Source organism: Lissotriton helveticus, chromosome 3_1 (assembly GCF_964261635.1).
Source record: "Lissotriton helveticus chromosome 3_1, aLisHel1.1, whole genome shotgun sequence".
Lineage (NCBI taxonomy): Eukaryota > Metazoa > Chordata > Amphibia > Caudata > Salamandridae > Lissotriton > Lissotriton helveticus.
This window is the reverse complement of record NC_136061.1, coordinates 2,107,280,202-2,107,301,786: the sequence shown is the minus strand read 5'-3', so window position 1 is coordinate 2,107,301,786 and position 21,585 is coordinate 2,107,280,202. Positions and strand designations below refer to the sequence as shown.

The window sequence follows — 21,585 nt, the reverse complement described above, 5'->3', positions numbered from 1 at the left end:
CACGTGTTTTGTCACATGTGGGATTATCCTCCCGCGACTCCTCAGGGCTATGATGAATTGAGACTTCACTAGGGAAGTCGCTCTGCAGGTGATAATTCCGACCCGGCAGGGCCCAGGACTCAAATGGCGATGTGAACGTGCTGTAGTAAGGGGATCAGATCAATGGTTGAGTATGATTTGTCTCTAGGTCCTGGAAGAATCGTTTGGTTGGTCCAAGCGAACACACCGGTGAAACAGTATTTGTTCACCTTCCGAACAATTACTATCGAACTCTGTTGATTTAAAATTCCAAGCAGGTAATCAGACCATCTGTGAGGGTGGCGTTTTACGGGAGCGGATAACTCCTCTGGGTTGCTCCTGATAAAATATTATTCATAATAGGTTTTACTGTTTTGATGTTTCTATTAAATGCTGACGTTGGTAATTCGCTTCCTATTGGGCCCGGCCCGATGACGTCCATTATCTGTTTACTTCTCACATTACAAACACATTGAGTAATTTCAAGTGCGCAGAAAAAACAGCGCTGCAGTGGGTGATTGTCAATGTCTCACTAAAGGCCACGTGTGAAAGGGGGTACAGGCAGTTGTGCTCAACTCTGAACCTCAACTCTGAACCCCAATCCCAACTACTGGCCTGTTTCATATTCGGGGGGCACCTTTGGGAATGTGACGTCACTCATGGTGTGTCCTGTTATTAGCACTAGGAGAAACCGCACTTGTGAACGGCTCACCAGGGTACATGGTGTGAACAGCTGGTTAACAACACTCCGGATGCAGGGTTATTTTTATTTAATATTTGGCTTCTCTGCTATCATTGACGGGGTTATATAGCGGGTTTGCCCTTTTAGTTTCACTGCTAGTTTAACTGATTAATTATTTGTTTCCTGCTTGTGCATCCAAGGCTGCCTGGCTGCTTTCACCAAAGTGCCCAGGGCGATGCTTGACTTTTAGCGCTGAGCTGCTCTCTGGGGCACCTTGCAGCGCTAGCCTGCTGCAGCGCCTCTCTTTTCAAACTCTGTTACACTTGACCCTGCCTGGCTGGAAGGACAGTAGGTTAGTGACCTTTCATTTCAGGGGTTCTGACGCATTTAAATATCTTTATAGAGCTTTTTATTGCTCAAAAGAAAGTCCGTTTCCAGTCACTTCATAGCTTTCTTGCACCAAACCTAAAGCTTCTATGCTTTATCACAGCTGCATATCAGTTTGTTTTACTTGGTTTTTGTTTTCTGGATACATGCACACGGACCGCAATGGTGCTTCAGCACAGGAGCTCCTAAAAGTGTGTTAGCGTTCATAATTTAAATAAAAGTGCTGTCCTATATAGATTTTTTCTGATGCAAGGGTATATGTTGCTTTCAATATGTGTATGTCATATACAACATACTCTGTATTATGAAAATGATTGTGGTTCTGGGTAAAGCACGTAATCTACCCATCCCTAACAAAAATGAATGTGCCCTTGTGTAATGCAACAGGTGCTCATGTGAAGCGCTTCAGTACCTTCCGGTCGAATTAGAACTATGTAAATGTCAGAGGGGAAAAGAAACAGCACTGAAAACCAGCCTAGCTTTACTCAGAGCCGTGCCATCATGCTACGTGATTTGTGAGGAGTGCCCAAAACCATGAAAATGTCATCCAGCTCTCACTTTCTTCAAAGGACAACACATTGATTCTAAATGAACTTTGAGAACTGCCTGCCTTGCCCACAACACCCCCAGAAATCTCTAATTTCCAAAAAGTTCTCTCTGTACCCCGCAGTTCAAGAGGTGTGCCTTGCACAGAGCCACCCTTTTCAGGCAAATTTCAGAAAGTGCTGACTTAACCTTCGACTTGTAAAAATGTATTTGGACCTCATATGCACTGTACGTACACTGTCTATATACCATGCATCAATGAAGAAATGACGCAATAATAAAAGCAAAGCGTTCCATAAACACAGGTAAAACACCGTTTCAGTTGTTTTTTTATGGCGCGAAAATGAGTAACCACCTAAAAGCACTGTTTTCATGAGGTATTGAAATCACTGGAAAACACCTAAAAACACCACCAGAATTCACCAAAAATAGAAACTGAAAACAAGAGAGCCTACTCATGTGCCACCCAATCAAGATGCTCCATCCAGTACTGGACACCTATCGCACTTTCAGAGCCCTCATGGCAGAGAAACCAATAATAATTGAGGATTATGAAAGATAGTTGGCAGGTCTGCTAAATTCGGAGTAACACAAATTGTGACTTTAGAATCTGGCTGGATTCTTGCTGTGTAATTAGATGAGCGGGTAAACAGTTTTTCAGGGGATGCAACGCAGAGTAAATAGGCGTCCTTGCTGCTAATGCATATGACAGATCAAATGAATACTTGCATTAGAACACCTGGTGCCACTAGTGAGAGCCCGAGCTGGGAATATTACAGAGTGAACTGCAGAAAATTACAGTGCGCTGATCCGTAAATGTAAGAATTTATTCAAACACCTGCAGTTTCTACAGGCCTCAAGTAACACAGGCAATAAAACAAGAACTATAAGAAGGTACTGTTCTAAATGATTTACCAAATGCTGCCAACCAGACGGTCCAAGGCAAATTCTCCAAAAGCGAACAGCTGTTCACAAATTATTCTGTGCCAATATACTGTACACACACCTAGCGGCTGCGCAAGGGAGCCATTGATAAGGTAACCTATTAAAACAAATAGTATGGAAAAACAAATGGAAAGAACATGTGTTAATGTGAAGATAAGAGGGAGGTTCTAAAAGTGAGCTAGGTTTGCACACACAATAAATCTGCCTTTAAAGAGAGACCCCTGTCTGCTCACATTGAGCAGGGGTCAGAAGTGTCCACTGCAGTAGATTGTTTTACATGTTGAAGGGGTATGCATCAGCAGGGTAGGACCCACAGGCCTACTCACACGAAGACGGAGAGCGCCAACACCTCCCTGACCAGGGACACTGAAACCTGGCCATGATACTGGCCAGAAAATCTGGTACCTGCCCTGTTGCTGACTCATGACTAGCTGCGGACAAAGAATGTAGACACAACCTTCTAACTTGTCCAACTAGTTCAGTTACTGTACGAGAACCCCAATTCCTTAGTAGGTGTTTATCAAAAAGCCCCAACTTCTGCCCAGGAACACATCAAGAACTCAGGTTCGAGTCTTTATATTAACCAGTGTCCCAGACTCGTGTACTGGTGCTGATCAAAAAGAGTTTCTTCCATCCAGGTGGAGATGCGGCACCTGGACATTTGTCAAGGACCCTAAAGCCTGCACCGGTTATGCCCAAGAGCTCAGGTGCCTAGACACAATTACCAAGATCCCTCTGAAGGCGATGACCAACAATTCAGAGTTGCAGTCAGGCATTGAAGTCCAACTCCTCATGTTCGGGGGACGGTGTTGATCAGGAACCATCTGATCGTGTGGACCAAGAACTCGCACTTCTGGCCAGGTGATAACCAAAAGTCCAGATACTGTCCACTAGCTGAAAAGACCCGGACTCCTGTGCAGGGCAAGACCCGAGTTCCTCACACCTGCCCAACTGCGGACCATGAATCCAGCTTCCGGCTAGGTAACCTGTTCCAGCTGCTAGTTCTCTTGTCCAGGTGCACGAACACTTGTCCAAGGCCATTTTCAGACCAAGAATGCCCTACTGATGCCTGTGTGTTGACTTAAAAGCATGGTCCCTGTCAATCTGCTGACCAAGAACGCGTGATCCTGTGCAGGTGCTGACCTCTGACCTGTGTGTGCATTCCTGTCAGCAGTTCACAATCCTCGGATCTAGCTCATAACCCTCCACTGCCCACCAAATCCACTCAGTAGCCAGAGAGCGCTTTTTAACAGCGCCCGCACACCAGGGGGCGTGGGGAGAGAGTTAACCGGGCTCCCCTTCTACAGCTGCAAATGTCTAAACGTAATTATTGTAAATCTAACTTGCCGTAGTACCCTTACTGTTGTAAAGCGCTCCGATGCCTTCGGGCCATGTCCGCGCTATATAAAATTGCAAAAATACATTAATAAAAATACAGTCCGAGTCCTATAACGCTGGTTCTCTTCCCTACTGGATTCGCACCACACCCCCGGGCTCTGCTCCCGGACTCAACTCTCCCCCTTTCCCTCGGGGACCCCACCCCACCCCCTCTTGTTTCCCCCACCACGCCCCCACCGACCCATACCGCAAACCCTTCACTGATCGCTCATGAGACCAGCAACCTGTGGAAGTTCCCTCACCCCCGCGGGGGCCCCCCGCTCGCTCTCACCTCGCCCTCCGCGGACTCCCGCTGGAAGTCCCGCAGGCTCCGCAGCGCCGAGTCGGTGAGCTTAAGCTGGAAGAGGCTGAGGCGGGGGCCCCGGCGGGGCTCGGTGCGGTACGGGAGCCGGCCGCTCAGCTCATCCCGGGGCCGCGACATGGCGCTCAGTGCCCGGCCTCAGTGACAGCCCCAAGCCGAGAGCCAGCGGAGGGCAGGGGCGGGGGGCTGGAGGGGCGTGGAGCGGAGTGAGGGGGCGGGACGGGGGAGTGAGGGAGGTGGGCAGGGTTTCAAGGGCGGGGGGAGAGCTGAGGAAGGGGACAAGATGGAGGGCGGGGCCGAGGGGCACTGGGCGGGTAAAGGTTTAATTTACCCTGCGCAGGCAGACGAGGGCAAACAACGCACCTGCGAGTCCTTCCAGTGAAACTTTGTTTTGTGGTTTTTTTCGCATATTTATATAGCGCGAACTCGACCGAAGGTATTGGGGCGCTTTACATGAGCACCGTATTTACATTACACATTCAGGCACGGGGAGATTAAGTGGACGTGACCCCGAGTCTCGAACCCTGGTCTCCAGCACCAAAGTCGGCAGTCTAGCCGACCGACCACACCACATGTACAGTACACCATTGGAAAGGGACCGAGCGACAGAGGGTTTGACATTCACTGGGGTGGAGGGGCTAAATCGGAGGAGAACTGAAGAAACTAGAGGCGATGAGCAGCGGTGAATGGACGAGGAGGTGAGAGTAGAGGCGGGGCGGGGGGAGTCTGGGAGATAGAAGGGAGTGCAGGATGGAAGGAGGTGGGGCAGAATTTGGAGGTGGGCAGTTAACTGACTAGAGGGGCGGGGAGATAATAAACAGGAGGAGGAATAAGCTAATAGAAGGCGGTAGATAAGTGAGAATAGGTGGGAGGGGGCGTGAGGTACAAGCAGGCAGAGAGTGAGGGTACCTGGGTGGGAGCCGTAATGACGGGGAGAAGCTTATTTATGCATTTTTATATAGCGCGGACTTTACCCGAAGGCGTCAGAGCGCTTCACAATAGGAACAGAAATGAAACATAATGAGAAACATTACACATTAACAGATTACAAAAGCATACGTTACGTTACATAAGGTAATAGTGACAATTGTGAGCAAACAAAATACATGAGGTAGTAGAAATTGTGAGCAACCAAAAATACATGAGGTAGTAAAAAGTGCACAAGAGGAAAAAGTGACAAGTGTGCGGTTACAAGAGAAAACAAAGTATCATTTGAGGTATAATACTGCAAAAGGTGCTAGACACTCATGCACAAAAAGCGTTACGTAGACAAAGGTGGCACTTGTGCAGGTAACAAAGGTAGAACATGTGAGAGGTAGCAAACCGTGTGTTACCAGGGCAAAGTGGTGTGTGCATGTTACAAAAGGGCACCGAACACAAGTACATGGAGAACACTACAAACAGGCAGACACACCAACCACAAGAATACACTGGGAAGGCACTTCCATGGTCATGTGAGGTAGAAATTTTCAGTAGTGGGAAGTCTTCCTCCAAATAACATGAGGACGTGTATTACTTTTGGAGGTGTCTCTGGAGGAGGAGAACTTTGAGGTCCCTTTTGAAGGCCTGGGAGGAGGCGGTGGTCCGGAGCTGAGGCGGCAAAGAGTTCCAGATTCTCACTGCGTTGCCTGAAAAGGATTGGGCCATTGTTCTCTCCTTCTTGAAAGTGGGAGGTTCAAGCAGTAGATTTTCCGCATTGCGTGAGGGTCTAGAGCCTCCAGAGAGTTTCATTTTATTCGCCAGGTAGCGAGGAGAGGAGGAGTGCAAGGCTTTGTAGGTGATACAAGCGGTCTTGTAGATAGCTCTAGCCTCGAAGGGAAGCCAGCGGAGGGTAGATAACAACGGTGTGATGTGATCGCTTCTTTTGGTCCCATAAATGAAACGAGCTGCTGAATGGAAAACAGACTTAAGTGGGGACAGGTGAGATTTGGGGAGGCCAGTAAGAAGAGAATTGCAGTAGTCTAGTCTGGAGAGGACCAGTGATTGAACCAGGGTTATAAGGTCCTGCTCCGGGAAGAAGCGTCGTATTCCCCAAAGAAGGCGCAGTTGGTAACGCGCAGATTTTGCAGTAGAATTGATGTGGGGAGTGAATGAGTTTTTTGTCGAGAATGACACCAAGGGATTTTGCGCTGTCGACAATGATGGGTTTATTGTTTAGTAGATTCACCTCATCCATCCATGATTGAACCGGGGGAGGAGAGAGTGAGGAGGAGAAGAGGAGGAATTCAGTTTTGGAGGGATTCAGAATCAATTGATGAGTTGACATCCAGTTTTGGATGGAGTCGAGAGTGGAGCTTAGGATGGAGAGATCATGAGTGGAGGTAACCTTGAGGTAGAGTTGGGTGTCGTCTGCATAGAGATGATAGTGAATCCCGGATTTGCTTAGGAGGTTTCCCAGTGGTTCTAAGTAGAGATTGAACAATGTGGGTGCAAGTATAGAGCCTTGGGGAACACCTTGACCCACCGCCACAGGAGAAGAGAGACTATTCGCTATTTTGATCATTTGGGATCTGTCAGAGAGGAAGGATGCAAACCATTTAAGCACAGTGCCCTCCATGCCCATTCTCTGTTGAAGGATATTGAGGAGGGTGTTGTGATTGACAGTGTCAAAGGCTGCAGAAAGGTCAAGGAGAATTAGCAGACAGGACCCCCCTGAGTCGAGTATCCTCAGCGCATCATCAACCACTTGCAGTAGGGCTGTTTCAGTGCTGCAGTTTTGGATGAAGCCGGACTGACAATTGTCAAGAAGATCATTGTCCTTGATATGACGAGAGAGTTGTTTTGCTACACATCTTTCTGTGATCTTCGCAAGAAAGGGAAGGTTAGTGATGGGGCGGAAGTTGTTGAGGTCCTTCGCATCAGTAGTGGGCTTTTTAGGCATAGGGGTGACCTGCCCAGTTTTGAAGGCGACAGGAAGGGAGCCTTGCCATAGGGAGAGGTTGATCAGAGTGGTCCAATAGGAAAGGGAATGGGTATAGAAGTCAACGGCAATGGCACTGGGGATAGGGTCAAGAGAATGGTTGGAGGGCTTTGTTTCGCGTATGCACTTGAGAAGGGCATCTTCAGATATGGGGTCAAAGCTCAGCCAAATGGCTAAGGATTTGCGCTCCTCTGGAGGTGTAGGATGAGCGACCTGATCCACAAGTGATTTCACTTTTTCATCGAAGAAAGTAGCGAAATCCGCTGCTCTCTTAGTAGAATCCTCCACCTCGGAGGATGTGGGAGAGCAGCTCGGAATCTTGATAAGATCGAATAGTTTTTTGGGTCTATTTTTGGCGGAGTCAAAGAGGGCTTTGAAATGCGCCGCTTTCTCAAGGAAGATATGCTTGTGGTACTTTGATCTTGCTGTGCGAAGCATGGCTAAATTGTCTGTGGAGGGCACTTGCCTCCATTGCTTCTCCAGGAGTCTTAGCTGCTTCCTTTCCTCATAAAGGGATTTGTTGAACCAAGGTGCTGAGGGAGTGGGCCTGATCCTTTTGCTTTTGAGTGGAGCGACGTTATTGATTTCAGCTGCAAGAACTGTGAGGCATTGGGAGGTGAGATCGTCAACAGCTATGTTCGGGTCTAGCTTTGGGAGTGAATGCAAAGCTGATTCACAGAGGGGACCGACATCAATATTTTTGGCATCACGGAACCAGGAGATGGCCTTCTTGGGTTGGCCAAGAGTTATAGAGTGTGAAAGTTGGAGAGAGAATGGGATGAGGTGGTGGTCAGACCAATCTACATGAATTAGGGTAGTGGTAGACAGTATGCCTGCTTTAGAAATAGCAAGGTCCAGGATTGCGCCCTTAGAGTGGGTTGGTTCAATGCAGTGTTGGATAAGATCGTTTGTGGAGAGGAAGGTGGCCAGAGAGCTCACAGAGGAGTCTTGCTGTACGCCCCAGTGGAGATTGAAGTCACCCACGAAGGTCTGATTGTCACTTTGTGTGTATTGGTCGCTGATGAAGTCAGTGAGATCTTCTATGAACGAAGGGCCACTACGAGGCGGGCGGTAGATGATATGGAATCTGAGCGGTGAACGGTGTTTCAATTGAAGCTCCAGAGAAAGGCATTCAAAGGTGAGGGAGGAACTGCTTGGAGAAGCCTTAAGTTGGAGGGCGTTTCTAAAGATGACTGCAACACCTCCCCCTGTGTTTTCAGTTCTGTCATTCCTAATTATGGAATAACCTGTGGGTAATAGGAGATCAAACATAGAGTGAGAGGTATCTTTGAACCAGGTCTCTGTGAGGAAGAGCATGTCAAGATTGTGAAGGGTGATGGTATCAGAGATTTCAAGTTTATGTTTTACTGCAGATCTGCAGTTGTGTAACATACAGCGCAGCTCTGTCAAGACTGTTTTGGTGACGGGGGCACTTGGGCTCCGAAGGGTGATCGGGATGTTGTACTTATGTGGGGGTGCTCGGGAAGGTTTAGGTGGGTGCTTTGTTCTGACAGAGGTGATGATCGGAATAGTGTAGATAGTGGGGTTGCTAGGGGGTTGCTAGGGTATGTCTGTTGAAGAAGGGTGGCGTTCAAGGGCTTGTGTGAGTTAACAACGTTTGTAGACGATAGGTTGAGCTTGGCTGTAATGGAGTGAGGGGGCGAGGAGCATCTCATTGGAAGTTGGGAGGGAGTAGAGGTGCAAAGATGGGTGGAGATCTTAGAGCATAGAAGTGAAATGGCAGCTGTAAGCTGGGAGATGGAGGTGATCAGAGAGCCTAGCGTATTTTCCAGTGGGAATGAGGCAGAGCATGGAAGGTTGGGTGGCTCTATTGAGACAGGGGGGGGTGGAATTGGTGGTGGAAGGCAGGGAGAGGTGGGGGGACAGGTGGTACGTTGGGGAGAGGTGGGGGGACAGGAGGTAAGTTGGGGTGTGGGGTTCACAGGTGGAGTAGGTGAATTGGGCGTTAAGGGAGGGTTGTCATTGTTGGTGTTGCAAGAGGGAGAGGAATTAGGGAAACATTTAGAGGGAGAGAGGTGCGGAACACGGCGGTAGGGAAGTAGGAGTGGGGAGGCCTGAGTGGCGTCATGGGAATGTAGGAGGTTTGGGAGGAAAAGAGGTGCAGTGGTTGTGGAGGTCCTGTCAGTTAGGAGAGGTGGCAGTGAGGGAACGGTCATCTGGCAGGGTGAGGGGGGTTGAGAGAAAGGGAAGTTGAGGAAAGGAAGTGGTCCTGCTGGGCCCGAGGGAGGGAGATGGAAGGGGTTATTAGGAGGGGAAAGGGGGTAGTGCTTCAGTACTGGAGGAGTAGGAGGGAGGAGAGAGATGCAGTGGGAATGTGGCGAAAACGGGATGAATGACGAGGGGATGAAGGAGTGGAGAGGAGGGATGGAAGGAGAGATAAGGGGAACATAGGGAAAGTTAATTGGGGGAGAGGGTTGGAGGAGAGGTGGACTAAAAAGGCGGGTGATAGGAAGAAGTATGGGGGAGGATAGGAGATTGGAGTATCGTGATAGTGCAGATGGGACGAGGAGCGTATTAGCTAGTGGTAAGGCTGAAGTAATGTGGGAGGGGACATACTGTGAGGGGGGAGGAGTATGAGATGAGGTAAGTTGGGGCAGGGAGGGTAGAGGGCCGACCTGTGCTTCTCGAGAGTGCAGCCAATTGGAGTGGGGAGGGGTCGGCGGGGGAGAAAGGGAGTACTGGGTGGAGCTGGAAGGAGAGACAGGGGGAAGCCCGGTTGCAGATGAGGGGAGTAAGGAGGGGAAGAGGTGGTCAAAGAGCGAGAGGCATGTGTCTTTGCCTTGGAACATGACAGTACCGTTGTTATAGAGTGAGATAGTGAGGTAGCCATTGAAGCACTCAGAGGGGGACATTTTTAGTTGTTTCCCATAAGGGATAGAGGAGGAGGAGGTGACGTTAAGGGAATTGTAAAAACTGTTGGACCAAGAGGGGGTGTCGCGAGTGAAGAAAATGAAATCGTTTTTGAGCCTCCCAAGACAACCATTGTAAAATTGATCAACAAAAAGGCAGTCCGGGAAACGTTCAATAGTGATATGCTTCAGTCGTTTTATTGTAGCTTTAGTCTGGTCGGGAGGATAAATGATTTTGTAGCTATTGGCTCCAGACTTAACTCGAGTGGTGGCCATGTTGAGAAGATGAGGCGAAGAAGGGTGGGGGAGGGATGAGAGGGGTGTTATTGGGAAGGCGGTGGTGAGGAGAAATAAAAGGGCAAAAAGGGGGCTCATAATCCAAACGTTTATGGTGAGATAACCGAGTTAATGTGCCGTCAGGGAAGTGAGGTGGGAATTTGTTAGGCCCATCATCTAGGGGTATGAGGTGCCACCTAGCACTAGGAAAAAGTTACAGGGGAAGTATTTGTAAATAGTAGGGACCCAACCCAAAGCAAGTAAAGACAAAGTAGAACAGAATAAGAATGACCACCCAGTGTCCATTGGAAAACACTGAACTTAGCCCCAGCCTGCTGATAGAACCATATTCGGTACCAACCGCCATGTATGCAAAAAGCATACGGTGGATCACAAATTGAATTAGCAATGGCTAGAAAATGCACAGCAGCGGAGGTACGGACGGAGAAAGGGGTCTGGACGACGAGGAGGGGGCAGACGGAGCTACGACAGAGTTAAACCCGTGCTTCTTTATCGGACAACAAATAAGATTTATATTATCCAAGAAACGTACGATAGAGGAACTGTAATCTCCCCCGTTAACAAGTCTAGTGTGATTACGGATGTACTGTTACAGTTACAGAGAGAGGTGTGGCTGCGTTACGAGGTATTACGAGGTATCAACTTAAAGAGCTTCGGTGGAAGGATTGCAACAGCATTCTTGTTTTGATTCACTCAATAAATATCTATGTGATCAAGGGCACTGGATGCCCGAAACGCGTCAATGTGAGGAGTGGGACGATGGAAAAATAAACGGACCTGTCATTGCAAGCTGCCTGGTGGTCCATTGATTTCCATGTTCGCCGAAAGGAAGTGCTGGAAAGGGTTGCGTATACACACACACACACACAGGACTTTAATTGTGATGAAAAAACTGGGGGGTCTCTCATAGGGGCATGGCCGCTGTAATTAAGCGCGGTGCTTAAAACACTTAAATAAAAAAATTTGTGCTTAGCATAGTGTGCTGCCCCACCAGTATTTTGCTGCTTCTTTCCATTCACCCAGATACTCATTTAACAAGCACTGGCAAAGCCAATAGATCTCGCCTTTAGGACCTTATAAGTGTTTAGTTATCCAGCACAATGTCCTTGGTGCAACAACATCAAGTGTTGCATGGCTATACACTTATAAGGTCCCAAACGCTATTGTCTATGCCAATGCTAGTTCTGAGTGAGTGACTCGTGCAGGTATGCCACTGTGAGGTAGAGATGCTGTGATTGCTTTTACAGGAGCCCCTGTGACATTGCACCTCTTCAAAGTGTATCTTGAGTCTGGTGTAATACTTCTAGCCCCTATTCTCGTTTCCTCGCACCCAATGCATCCTTAAATGTCCCATGTACAGCCGGGATTGACATTCCTATTACCCCTGCCCTCCAGTGACAATGTACCTGTCACAGGTGGTGGGGGTGGACGTGGTGGTGGTGGACATGGTGATGGTGGTGCATGTGGTGGTAGTGGACGTAGTGGTGGTGGTGGAGGTGGATGTGGTGGTGGACGTGGTGGGGGTGGACTTGGTGGTGAATGTGGTGGTGGACGTGGTGGTGGTGGTGGACATGGTGGTGGTGGAAGTGGTGGTGGTGGACGTGGTGGTGGTGGAAGTGGTGGACAAGGTTGTGGTGGACGTGGTGGTGGTGGACGTGGTGGTGGTGGACGTGATGGTGGTGGATGTGGTGGTAGTGGACGTAGTGGTGGTGGTGGACGTGGTGCTGGATGTGGTGGTGGACGTGGTGGTGAATGTGATTGTGGTGGTGGACTTGGTGGTGGTGGTGGACCTGGTATTGGTGAAAGTGGTGGTGGTGGAAGTGGTGGTGGTGGTGGTGGACAAGGTTGTGGTGGACAAGGTTGTGGTGGACGTGGTGGTGGTAGAGGTGGTGGACATGGTGGTGGACATGGTTGTGGTGGACGTGTTGGACGTGGTGGTGGACATGGTGGTGGTGGATGTGGTGGTGAATGTGGTGGTGGTGGTAGAGGATGTGGTGGTGGATGTGGCAGACAAGGTGGTGGACGTGGTGGTGGTGGGGGATGGGTTGGTGGTGGACGTGGTGGTGGTGGATGTGGCGGTGATGGACGTGTTGGATGTGGTGGACATGGTGGTGGACATGGTGGTGGTGGTGGTGGTGCTGGTGGTGGTGGTGGACGTGGTCGTGATGGACGTGGTGGTGGTGGGCATGGTGGTGGACGTGGTGGTGGTGGATGTGGTAGTGGTGGACGTGGTGGTGGATGTGGTGGTGGACGTGGTGGTGGTGCACTTGGATGTGGACGTGGTGGTGATGGACATGCTGGTAGTGGAGGTGGTGGACCTGGTGGTGGTGGTAGACGTGCTGGTGGCGGGGGTGGTGGACATGGTGGTGGTGGATGTGGTGCTGGTAGACCTGGTGGTGGACATGGTGATGGTGGACGTGGGAGTGGATGTGGTCGACGTGGTGGTGGACGTAGTGGTGGTGGTGGATGTGTTGGTGGTGGATGTGGTGGTGGTGGACGTGGTGGTGGTGGTGGGCATAGTAATGGTGGTGGATGTGGTGGTGGTGGACGTGGTGGTGGTGGGCGTGTTGGTGGTGTTGGAGGATGTGGTGGTGGATGTGGTGGTGGTGGAAGTGGTCGACATGGTGGTGGTGGTAGTGGGCATGGTGGTGGAATTGCTGGTGGTGGACATAGTGGTGAATGTGCTGGTGGTGGACGTGCTGGTGGTGGTGGACATGCTGGTGGTGGAGGTCATGGTGGTGGTGGACGTGGTGGTGGTGGTGGATGTGGTGGTGAATGTGGTGGTGGTGGTGATGGACATGGTGGTGGTGGACGTGGTGGTGGATGTGGTGGTGGTGAACGTGGTGGTGGTAGACGTGGTGGTGGATGTGGTGGTGGTAGACCTGGTGGTGGACGTGGGAGTGGATGTGGTGGACATGGTGGACGTGGTGGTGGTGGACATGGTGGTGGTGGTGGATGTGTTGGTGGTGGATGTGGTGGTGGTGGACATAGTGATGGTGGTGGACGTGGTGGTGGTGGACGTGGTGGTGGATGTGGTGGTGGTGGGCGTGGTGGTGGTGTTGGAGGATGTGGTGGTGGATGTGGTGGTAGTGGAAGTGGTCAATATGGTGGTGGTGGTAATGGACATGCTGGTGGAAGTGCTGGTGGTGGACGTGGTGGTGGACATGGTGGTGGATATGCTGGTGGTGGATGTGCTGGTGGTGGACATGCTGGTGGTGGAGGTCCTGGTGGTGGTGGACGTGGTGGACATGGTGGTGGTAGACATGGTGGTGGACGTGGTGGTGGTGGTGAATGTGGTGGTGATGGTGGTGGTGGTGGTGGTGAATGTGGTGGTGGTGGATGTGGTGGTGGTGGACGTGGTGGACGTGGTTGTTGTGGTGGACATGGTGGTGGGTGTGGTGGTGGACAGGGTGGTGGTGGTGGACAGGGTGGTGGTCGTGGAGGTGGTGGTGGTGGACTTGGTGGTGTTGAACTAGGTGGTGGACGTGGACGTGGTGGTGGATGTGGTGGTGGTGGACATGGTGGTGGTGGTGGACATGGTGGTGGATGTGGTGGTGGTGGGCGTGGTGGTGGAGGATGTGGTGGTGGTGGACGTTGGTGGTGGTGGACGTGGTGGTGGATGTGGTGGACAAGGTGGTGGTGATGGGGGCGGGTTGGTGGTGGTGGTGGGCGTGGTGGTGTTGGACATGGTGGTGGTGATGGATGTGGCGGTGGTGGACGTGGTGGTGGTGGTAGTGGTGGTGGTGGACATGGTGGTGGTGCTGGTGGTGGACGTGGTGGTGATGGACGTGGTGGTGGTGGGCATGGTGGTGGTGGTGGACGTGGTGGTGGTGGATGTGGTAGTGGTGGACGTGGTGGTGGTGGATATGGTGGTGGATGTGGTGGTGGTGGACGTGGTGGTGGTGCACTTGGTTGTGGACGTGGTGGTGATGGACGTGCTGGTAGTGGTGTACCTGGTGGTGGTGGTAGACCTGCTGGTGGTGGCAGTGGTGGACATGGTGGTGGTGGATGTGATGGTGGTAGACCTGGTGGTGGACGTGGTGATGGTGGACGTGGTAGTGGATGTGGTGGTGGTGGACACGGTGGTGGACATGGTGGTGGTGGTGGACGTGGTGGTGGATGTGTTGGTGGTGGTGGAAGTGGTGGTGGACATAGTGATGGTGGTGGATGTGGTGGTGGTTGACGTGGTGGTGGTGGATGTGGTGGTGGTGGGCATGGTGGACATGGTGGTGGACATGGTGGTGGTGGACGTGGTGGTGGTGGTAGTGGTGGTGGTGGACATGGTGGTGGTGCTGGTGGTGGACGTGGTGGTGATGGACTTGGTGGTGGTGTTGGACGTGGTAGTGGTGGATGTGGTGGTGGTGGATGTGGTAGTGTACGTGGTTGTGGTGGACGTGCTGTTGGTGCACTTGGTTGTGGACGTGGTGGTGATGGACGTGCTGGTAGTGGTGGTGGTGGACCTGGTGGTGGTGGTAGACCTGCTGGTGTTGGACGTGGTAGTGGTGGACATGGTGGTGGTGGGTGTGGTGGTGGACATGGTGGTGGTAATATCAAAGGCGAGACCTGTAGGCTTTGCTAATGCTTGTTAAGTCTTGACACAACACCCATATGATTTTGATCAGATCAGTCAATCTTCCCATGGGTAAAAAGAAAAAGAAATATGACATCTGTGAAAAAATCTTACCATATAAAGAAAGTCATTGCGCCCGTGACCTAGACTTATTGAAAATACATTTGAAAACAGATAACATTTGTTGTCACAATAAAAGCAGATACCATCTGCTGTCATAATAAACATTTATTACAAGGGAGAAATGACTTTTTGAAGTGCATGTGCCATAGTAAAACTTAGCTACAAATGACAAGAGGCTCAACAAGGACAACAGTGAAGAAGAAAAAATAAAAGAAGTTCCTGAATCACTGCGCAATCAGCGGAAGGACAGTAATAAAGCTGAAGCAATCAGTACTAGGTCCGTCCTCCAGTCAAAAGAAGAGAAAGTGAAGCCAGCACGCGCTGGTCAATAAGTAGGCAGAAATAAGAGTGACAATGAAGGCAACAAATGTAAGCAATGGGTGGGCCACACACCCCTTGTAAATATACAGTATCTTTTGCAAGCTAGATTGAATGCAGCACATGCGCTGTTGCGGGGAGACCTAAAAAGAGATCATAATAAAATCTCGAAAGACAAACACATTAAACTTAGAAGTCCTCACTGGTTATATTACGTGTGAAAATGAGGAGGCTGTTCGAAACATGCTGAACTTTAAGAATAATTGTTATATGTAAAATATAATAATTATCATGGGAAGTGCAATATGCGCCATCTTCTCATTTTGTACTCTCTTTTCACCACAATTTGTGCGGGTCACATTTTAGTATGCGTTCAAGTCGCTAGACTTCAATAGAGTAATATTATTTTTTTGTTGTAAGGTGCTTTACATAGCAGAGGCTGTCTCAGAGCACTTTGTGTGTTGTGGAGAGCTTTAGAAGGGGCTAGAACTGCAAGGACTATACAGAGGTCACACTCTGCTGTCTTTGGTTTATGGATATTGTTGCATCGTCTTCATTTACGCCTTCACCAGGCTACAGTTAAATTCATTCATTCTCACTCATCACTGTGGGCTCAGTTGATCACTTTCCGGGCAGGATCTGGATCTGTGACTTTCAGTCTCTGTACAGACCATACAAGGTATATTGTTTGCATGTAGGTCAGAACACAATAAATTGATGAAGGCACCAGGCTAACATATCCGTCGGAGTGAGTCTTATGTGTGCTCCTGAAGAACATAGAAACCTTCTCTGGGGTCTCACTGATACCTGGTCCTTTTAAACCAACAAAGAAGAAATTGGCACAGAAGCTGAAATATAGAAAGAATGCATTTATTCACCTCAGATGAGGAAGACTATGTCACACAAAAGCCTTAGCAACTGAATGAGGCAGTTTAAGGAGTACAAAAAACAGGGGCCTTATATATGCTTAGGGTTACATAGACAGCAGAAGTGCAAGAATCCCTAACCGGATTCACATTGTCCGCTAGAGTGAGCTAGAGAGCTGAGGGAGACACACTGCTGCCGAAAAACGCCATTCCGCCGGAGCTGGACGCCGGAGCGGGTTGCTGCTGCTCTGCTCTGCTCGGTTCTCGGGAGACGTGGAGTGACCAGTGGAAACGCGGCCAAGCGGCTGCTTTTGAGAGATACTCCGCACGGCCGTGGAGACACGCCGCCAACGAGCCAGCAAGCAAGGCTGTTTCACCGCTCGGCATTTCAATCACAGCGGAGCTATTGAAGCTGTTGAAGCCCTCGCCGCTGCCTCACGGAAGGCCCGCGGAAGCTCTCGAAAAGCAGTGACCCGCTGAAGTCCCTCGCTAGGCACCTCTTGCCTGGCCACTCTCACCCGTGTGGTGTTCATCCCCAGCGCTCGGTGCGTCTGGCTCCACACCACTCTGCTCCGCAGGTGTTGCAGCGTATCTACAGTACAGCTGATCGGGAGGAGCACAGCGGCGTGACGGGCCGAAGGAGAGCCTCGCTTGGGAGCCGGCGAGCAGGTGAGCGGTGTAGCGCTGGGAGCGAGCTCCAATGAGCGAGCAAAGAAGTGAGCGGCATGCTGGTAGCCAGCTGAGTTATAGCTAGAATCACAGCTCACCTATTGCCGTTCAACCGATGAACATTTGAAAAACCTCAGATATTTTTAAGGTTGCTCACAATCCAAAGGATTGCTCATAACCCAAGGAGGATAGCGAAAGCGGGGGGGGGCCGACGTTACCACAAATCTGCAACCTGCTCCCGAGTCCTCCCCCAGGAATTGTCTTCAGCCCCCCAGACCCTTGCCTTTCAAAAACGCCAACCCGGCCAGCTCTGAACTCTACGCAAGCAACCACTGCCCTTTGACAGCAAAGCCCCACCGGCCAAGCAGCAGCAGCAGCCCTGTCCTACCTTTACCTCCACGCCGCCTCAGCTGCCCCCAGCCGCTCTTCCATCCAACTCACAGTGACGGCAAAGCCCCGGAGTAACGCTGTCTAGCGGCAACAATGCAAGGCAAGGCAATACTAGGAGGTTATTCGACCAGGTGGTCATTTGGCTATGGGGGTCAAAAGGAAGGGCCGCCAGGTGTTGTCTCTGGAAAAAAGCCCAACAACCCAATCCCAAACTTGTAAGGCAACTCGGAAGACCAGAAGTAAATCACTAACTGTTAGTCCAAACGAAAGGGCACAAGAGGCAGACCAAAGAGGGACGTTCACAAACTTTTTTAAGAAAAGGGATTCCCCCCAACAACAATCACGGCTCCGGCCCCAGCCTAACAACCAGCCCTGGCACTCCAGACCCCGCCCAAGGCCCTGTTCAAGACAACAGCACACCTACTCACAGTGGACGACCGTCGAACTTTGATTTTACTCCTAAAGTAGCGTCGCCCTTTTGTGAGGAACTCAGTTCCGCCCAGGATCAGGCCAGTAGACAGGCCATTACAGTTCACGGTCAATCACATCTAAAGCCAATCGCAGGACCACTCTGTGTCAGCCCTCCTCCCCGGTCCACAATCGTGACACAGGTCACTACAATCGACAAGATCACAGCCACAGTCCAGATCGGAAGCGGCTCCTCCACATCAACAATAGCTCAAATCCACCAGCCAAAAACCTGGGGCTTATCTCCTCAGAATCCGGGCCCTAGCATTTCACAGCACGACCATGAACACGTGCACAAGAATCTTAATCCAACGTTTCCTCAACCGAATTCCCCTGTTTCATCGCCGTCACCCACCGAGGAGCTCTCGGGCTCCTTTCTTCACAATCTTGAGCAAAAGATTGAAAGAACTCTCGAACTAACCCCCATCCCACCTTGGCCCCAAGAATCCCTTTGGGCCACCAAAAAGAAAATGCGGAATCCCGACCACGATATCGGCATAGATATGACCTCGGATAATCCATCCCAGTTGGAGTCAAACAGTGCCACCAACAAAGCTCTCCTGTGGCAATCCACTAAGATGGAACTACAGATTGACCTTCTGCAGGCAATAGCTGGGCGATTAGCCGACATAGGCTTCAAGGTGGAGGCCCTGGCCAATAGGATCTCCCAGCACGAGGGCTCCAACTGGGGGGCCGGCGTCTGCCGTTGCTCAGATATCATCGAGAAGTGGGCCTCTCTGCCTGAGTTACTAGCCGAAATTATGGAAATAGCGAAAGGAATAACTGCGGCCCCCACGTTGAATGATAAAGAGAAGGGGGCAAAGTACAACAGCCATAACCCGAAGGCGATACAAACACCATGGGCCCGAATGGGGAAGAAAGACACAGCTGATAACGGCAAAAGCGCAGGATTTTCAACCACAAAGCCAGCGAGCAGCTCACCAGAACTCATAATCGTCCACAGCCCCAATCATAGGGACAGTGATGAAATCAAAACAGCCGGGCCGGATGACTCATCAGGTACAATAGACACGCAGAATCCCCCACTGTCAAAAAGAGCAAAAAAGAAGCTAAAAAAGCAGCAGAAAAAATTAAAGTTAAAAGTTAGAGACAACCACAGGTTTTGAAGCTCAAGTATCAACCATCAAATGAGGGGACAAAAGCTAAAGTGACCCCGTTGTATCCAATATTTACAGATAAAAAATGGGGCATAAGGACCATTCAGGCCACCCCACCAAAGGGAGAGCATTACAATCAACCCACATCAGTAGGTCCCTCCAGCTTAAAGGAAGAAAAGCCACCAGCAATGCAAACTAGCTCCACGGCAAATCAGCCGACGGCCGGAAAAAACCTACTAGTCCCAGCATGGGATCTACAGCCAATTCCGTTAACATCCGTGTCTCAAGGTGCCACTTTGCATCAACCCCAAACAAGTCCCCAGCTCTCAACCAGGATAAATGACTACCAAAACAAGAGGTCGCAAGGAGGTACGCCCCCAACCCTCCAAGGCAGTCACAGTTCTGTGCCCCCTCTTGTCGAACCAACTATAAAAAAGGGCGGTGGGACTGAAAACTTGAATGGACTCACAGTCTACGAGGTGGTCTTTACTCCAAGATTCTCCAGCGCAGGACACTATGACATCCTGAACCGGAGTAGCCTCCTACGTCTTTTCAAACATCTGGACACCCTGGATAAGATACAATCAGAGGACATAGATTGGGTGAAATTCGTGAGTTTGAAAGGGGACTCACATGGTGATTCTACTGTGGTGGGCCTGAAGAACAAAGAAATACAGCAAGCCATCAAACAAAACTCCACTCTACTCGCGGAGTGGGGCATCGAAGTGCAGGTATTATCACCTCCAAAATACCCACTCGTCTTGGTCCCAGACAGCGGGAGAAAGGTCACCCGATCAGTCCTAAAAGGGACAACCAGCGTGGGCCCCCCCAAATAGCAGCCAGACGGGCCCGAGAGTACACACCGGAATCAGAATACTCTATGAAAACAATCAACGAATCATACATAACATCTCCCCCCTCCCTGAGCAAAAGGGACCAGGAAGCAAGATGACACAGCACTCCTAGCCGCTATAACAGTCAGCAATCCAGCAGGGACGCCAGGTTCGGCACCACTGCAAAACCAGAACTTTCAGTAATCTCCTGGAACATAGCAGGGGTTAGTAAAATCTGCAGGGAGATCTTTTAATATATTGTACTTAATCCAAACTACATCCGAGATTCATCATCTCTCCCGGTCGAGACGCGAGTCTGTGCGTTACCTCGAGGGAGTCAAGGAGCCCTGCCGTCTGTCTTCGGGTAAGTCAGATTAGACCTGCCTCGCTCCCCAAATTAGATAACCGCAATGACATAAATGTATGCTCTTCCTAAACCCACCTCCCATGTTTTTTTAGGCAGGGAGATCTTTTAATACATTGTACTTGATCCAAACCATATTCAAGATTCTTCATCCCAAGTCCAACAAGGAGCTTGATTTTATTTCTTGGGTAAGAATAGCTAATTTTCCATTTTCTATAAATATTTTTAAAAAAAGAACTGGAAAGAGTCTACTAGACAGATGTCAGTTTCTATGTAATTCAGCGTTTCTGCATTTCATATATCTATAATAGCAGTCGCGCTTTTTGAATTAAGCAGTCGCGCATCCTGAACTAATTACTAAAATACTAAAAGTGAAATTATTGGAACCAAAGAATTTGTTTTACTTTTTAATTTAAAAAAAAAGAAAACGCTCCTTTTTCTTCTCGTGGTCCCCCCAAGAACAGATAGGAATGGCACCAAAAGCCTGTATAGTATTTAAACCTCGCAGACTGTAATCATATATGTATCTAGCATAAAAGACAAGTAATTGATTACAATTTAAAATCTTTTTGTTTTGAAGCTTTAACATAGCCTGCCTCAACGCTTTAAAGAGAGTAAAACCAGAAACCTCTGATCACAGTGCGCTATCTAAGTACAAATACGATATATTAATAGCTAATAGCTATTCTCTACTCCTCAGTTATAAGACTAGAGCACCTACTAAATCACTGTGAATGATAGAACCTGGAGTAGTGATACACAACAACAATCATCCCATTTATATAAGCTTATCTATTGATTTATCTACAGTCTACCCTGGTAAATGGAGAATGGAGAAGTCCCCACATACTGAATAAAATATCAAACAAGGGAAAAAAAACCAAAAAAAAAACCGAAAACCCCCCCTTTTTCCTTCTCTTCTCCAACCTGCTTAAAGGATTAGAATAAGTAAGGAAATGAACAAAGACTAACAGGTTCATTAATGTTTGCTTATTTTTAATGTTTCAGATTATCCGTTATCAATAATTGTATTTCCTTGTATGACTTTTTTCCATTTTTTAGAAATTCACGTGGCAACTCCAGAAGAAGGCGCTGGTCGCCGAAACGCGCGTAGAGAAATATTAGGCCACCTTTTTTACTACCTTGACATTGTTTACATTTGTTTACTTTTTTAACCTAATCGTCTCCATATTATGTACAAATCACTGTATAAGTTATTCTATGTACAATGCACTATTCATGAAATTTTAGTTTGTAAATTTTTTTGACTAATTTGCATTTAATTCTGTTTTATGTTACTGCTCATTGTGTTTTTAAATTTGATAATAAAATACTGCCTTTATACTATTTGACAGCCTGTGTCCTTCTACATCAATCCATGTCCGTTTATACTTCTAGTTGCCTAGGTTGTTTTTTGTCAAATGAGATTCTTTCCCTGACCTAGGATCTATATTATCTATGTCTTCAGGGGGTCCTTGCTAAATATACGTCGTTAGTAAAAT

At 49.2% G+C, this 21,585-nt stretch overlaps 1 protein-coding gene across 2 annotated transcripts in view; it reads right to left on the bottom strand.

Annotated features, from left to right (window-relative positions):
• Positions 1 to 21,585, bottom strand: part of ELL3 (elongation factor for RNA polymerase II 3) — a 329,007-nt gene that overhangs the window by 262,658 nt on the left and 44,764 nt on the right. Inside the window, exon 1 of one of the 2 annotated variants that reach the window (XM_078683280.1) lies at positions 4,248 to 4,438. The exons of the other annotated variant lie outside the window; for it this stretch is intronic. Within the exon in view, the coding sequence (XP_078539406.1) occupies positions 4,248 to 4,397 (150 nt within the window). The 5' untranslated portion in view covers positions 4,398 to 4,438. Of the gene's footprint in view, positions 1 to 4,247; positions 4,439 to 21,585 lie in introns of those variants that run through there. 2 annotated transcript variants of the gene reach the window in all.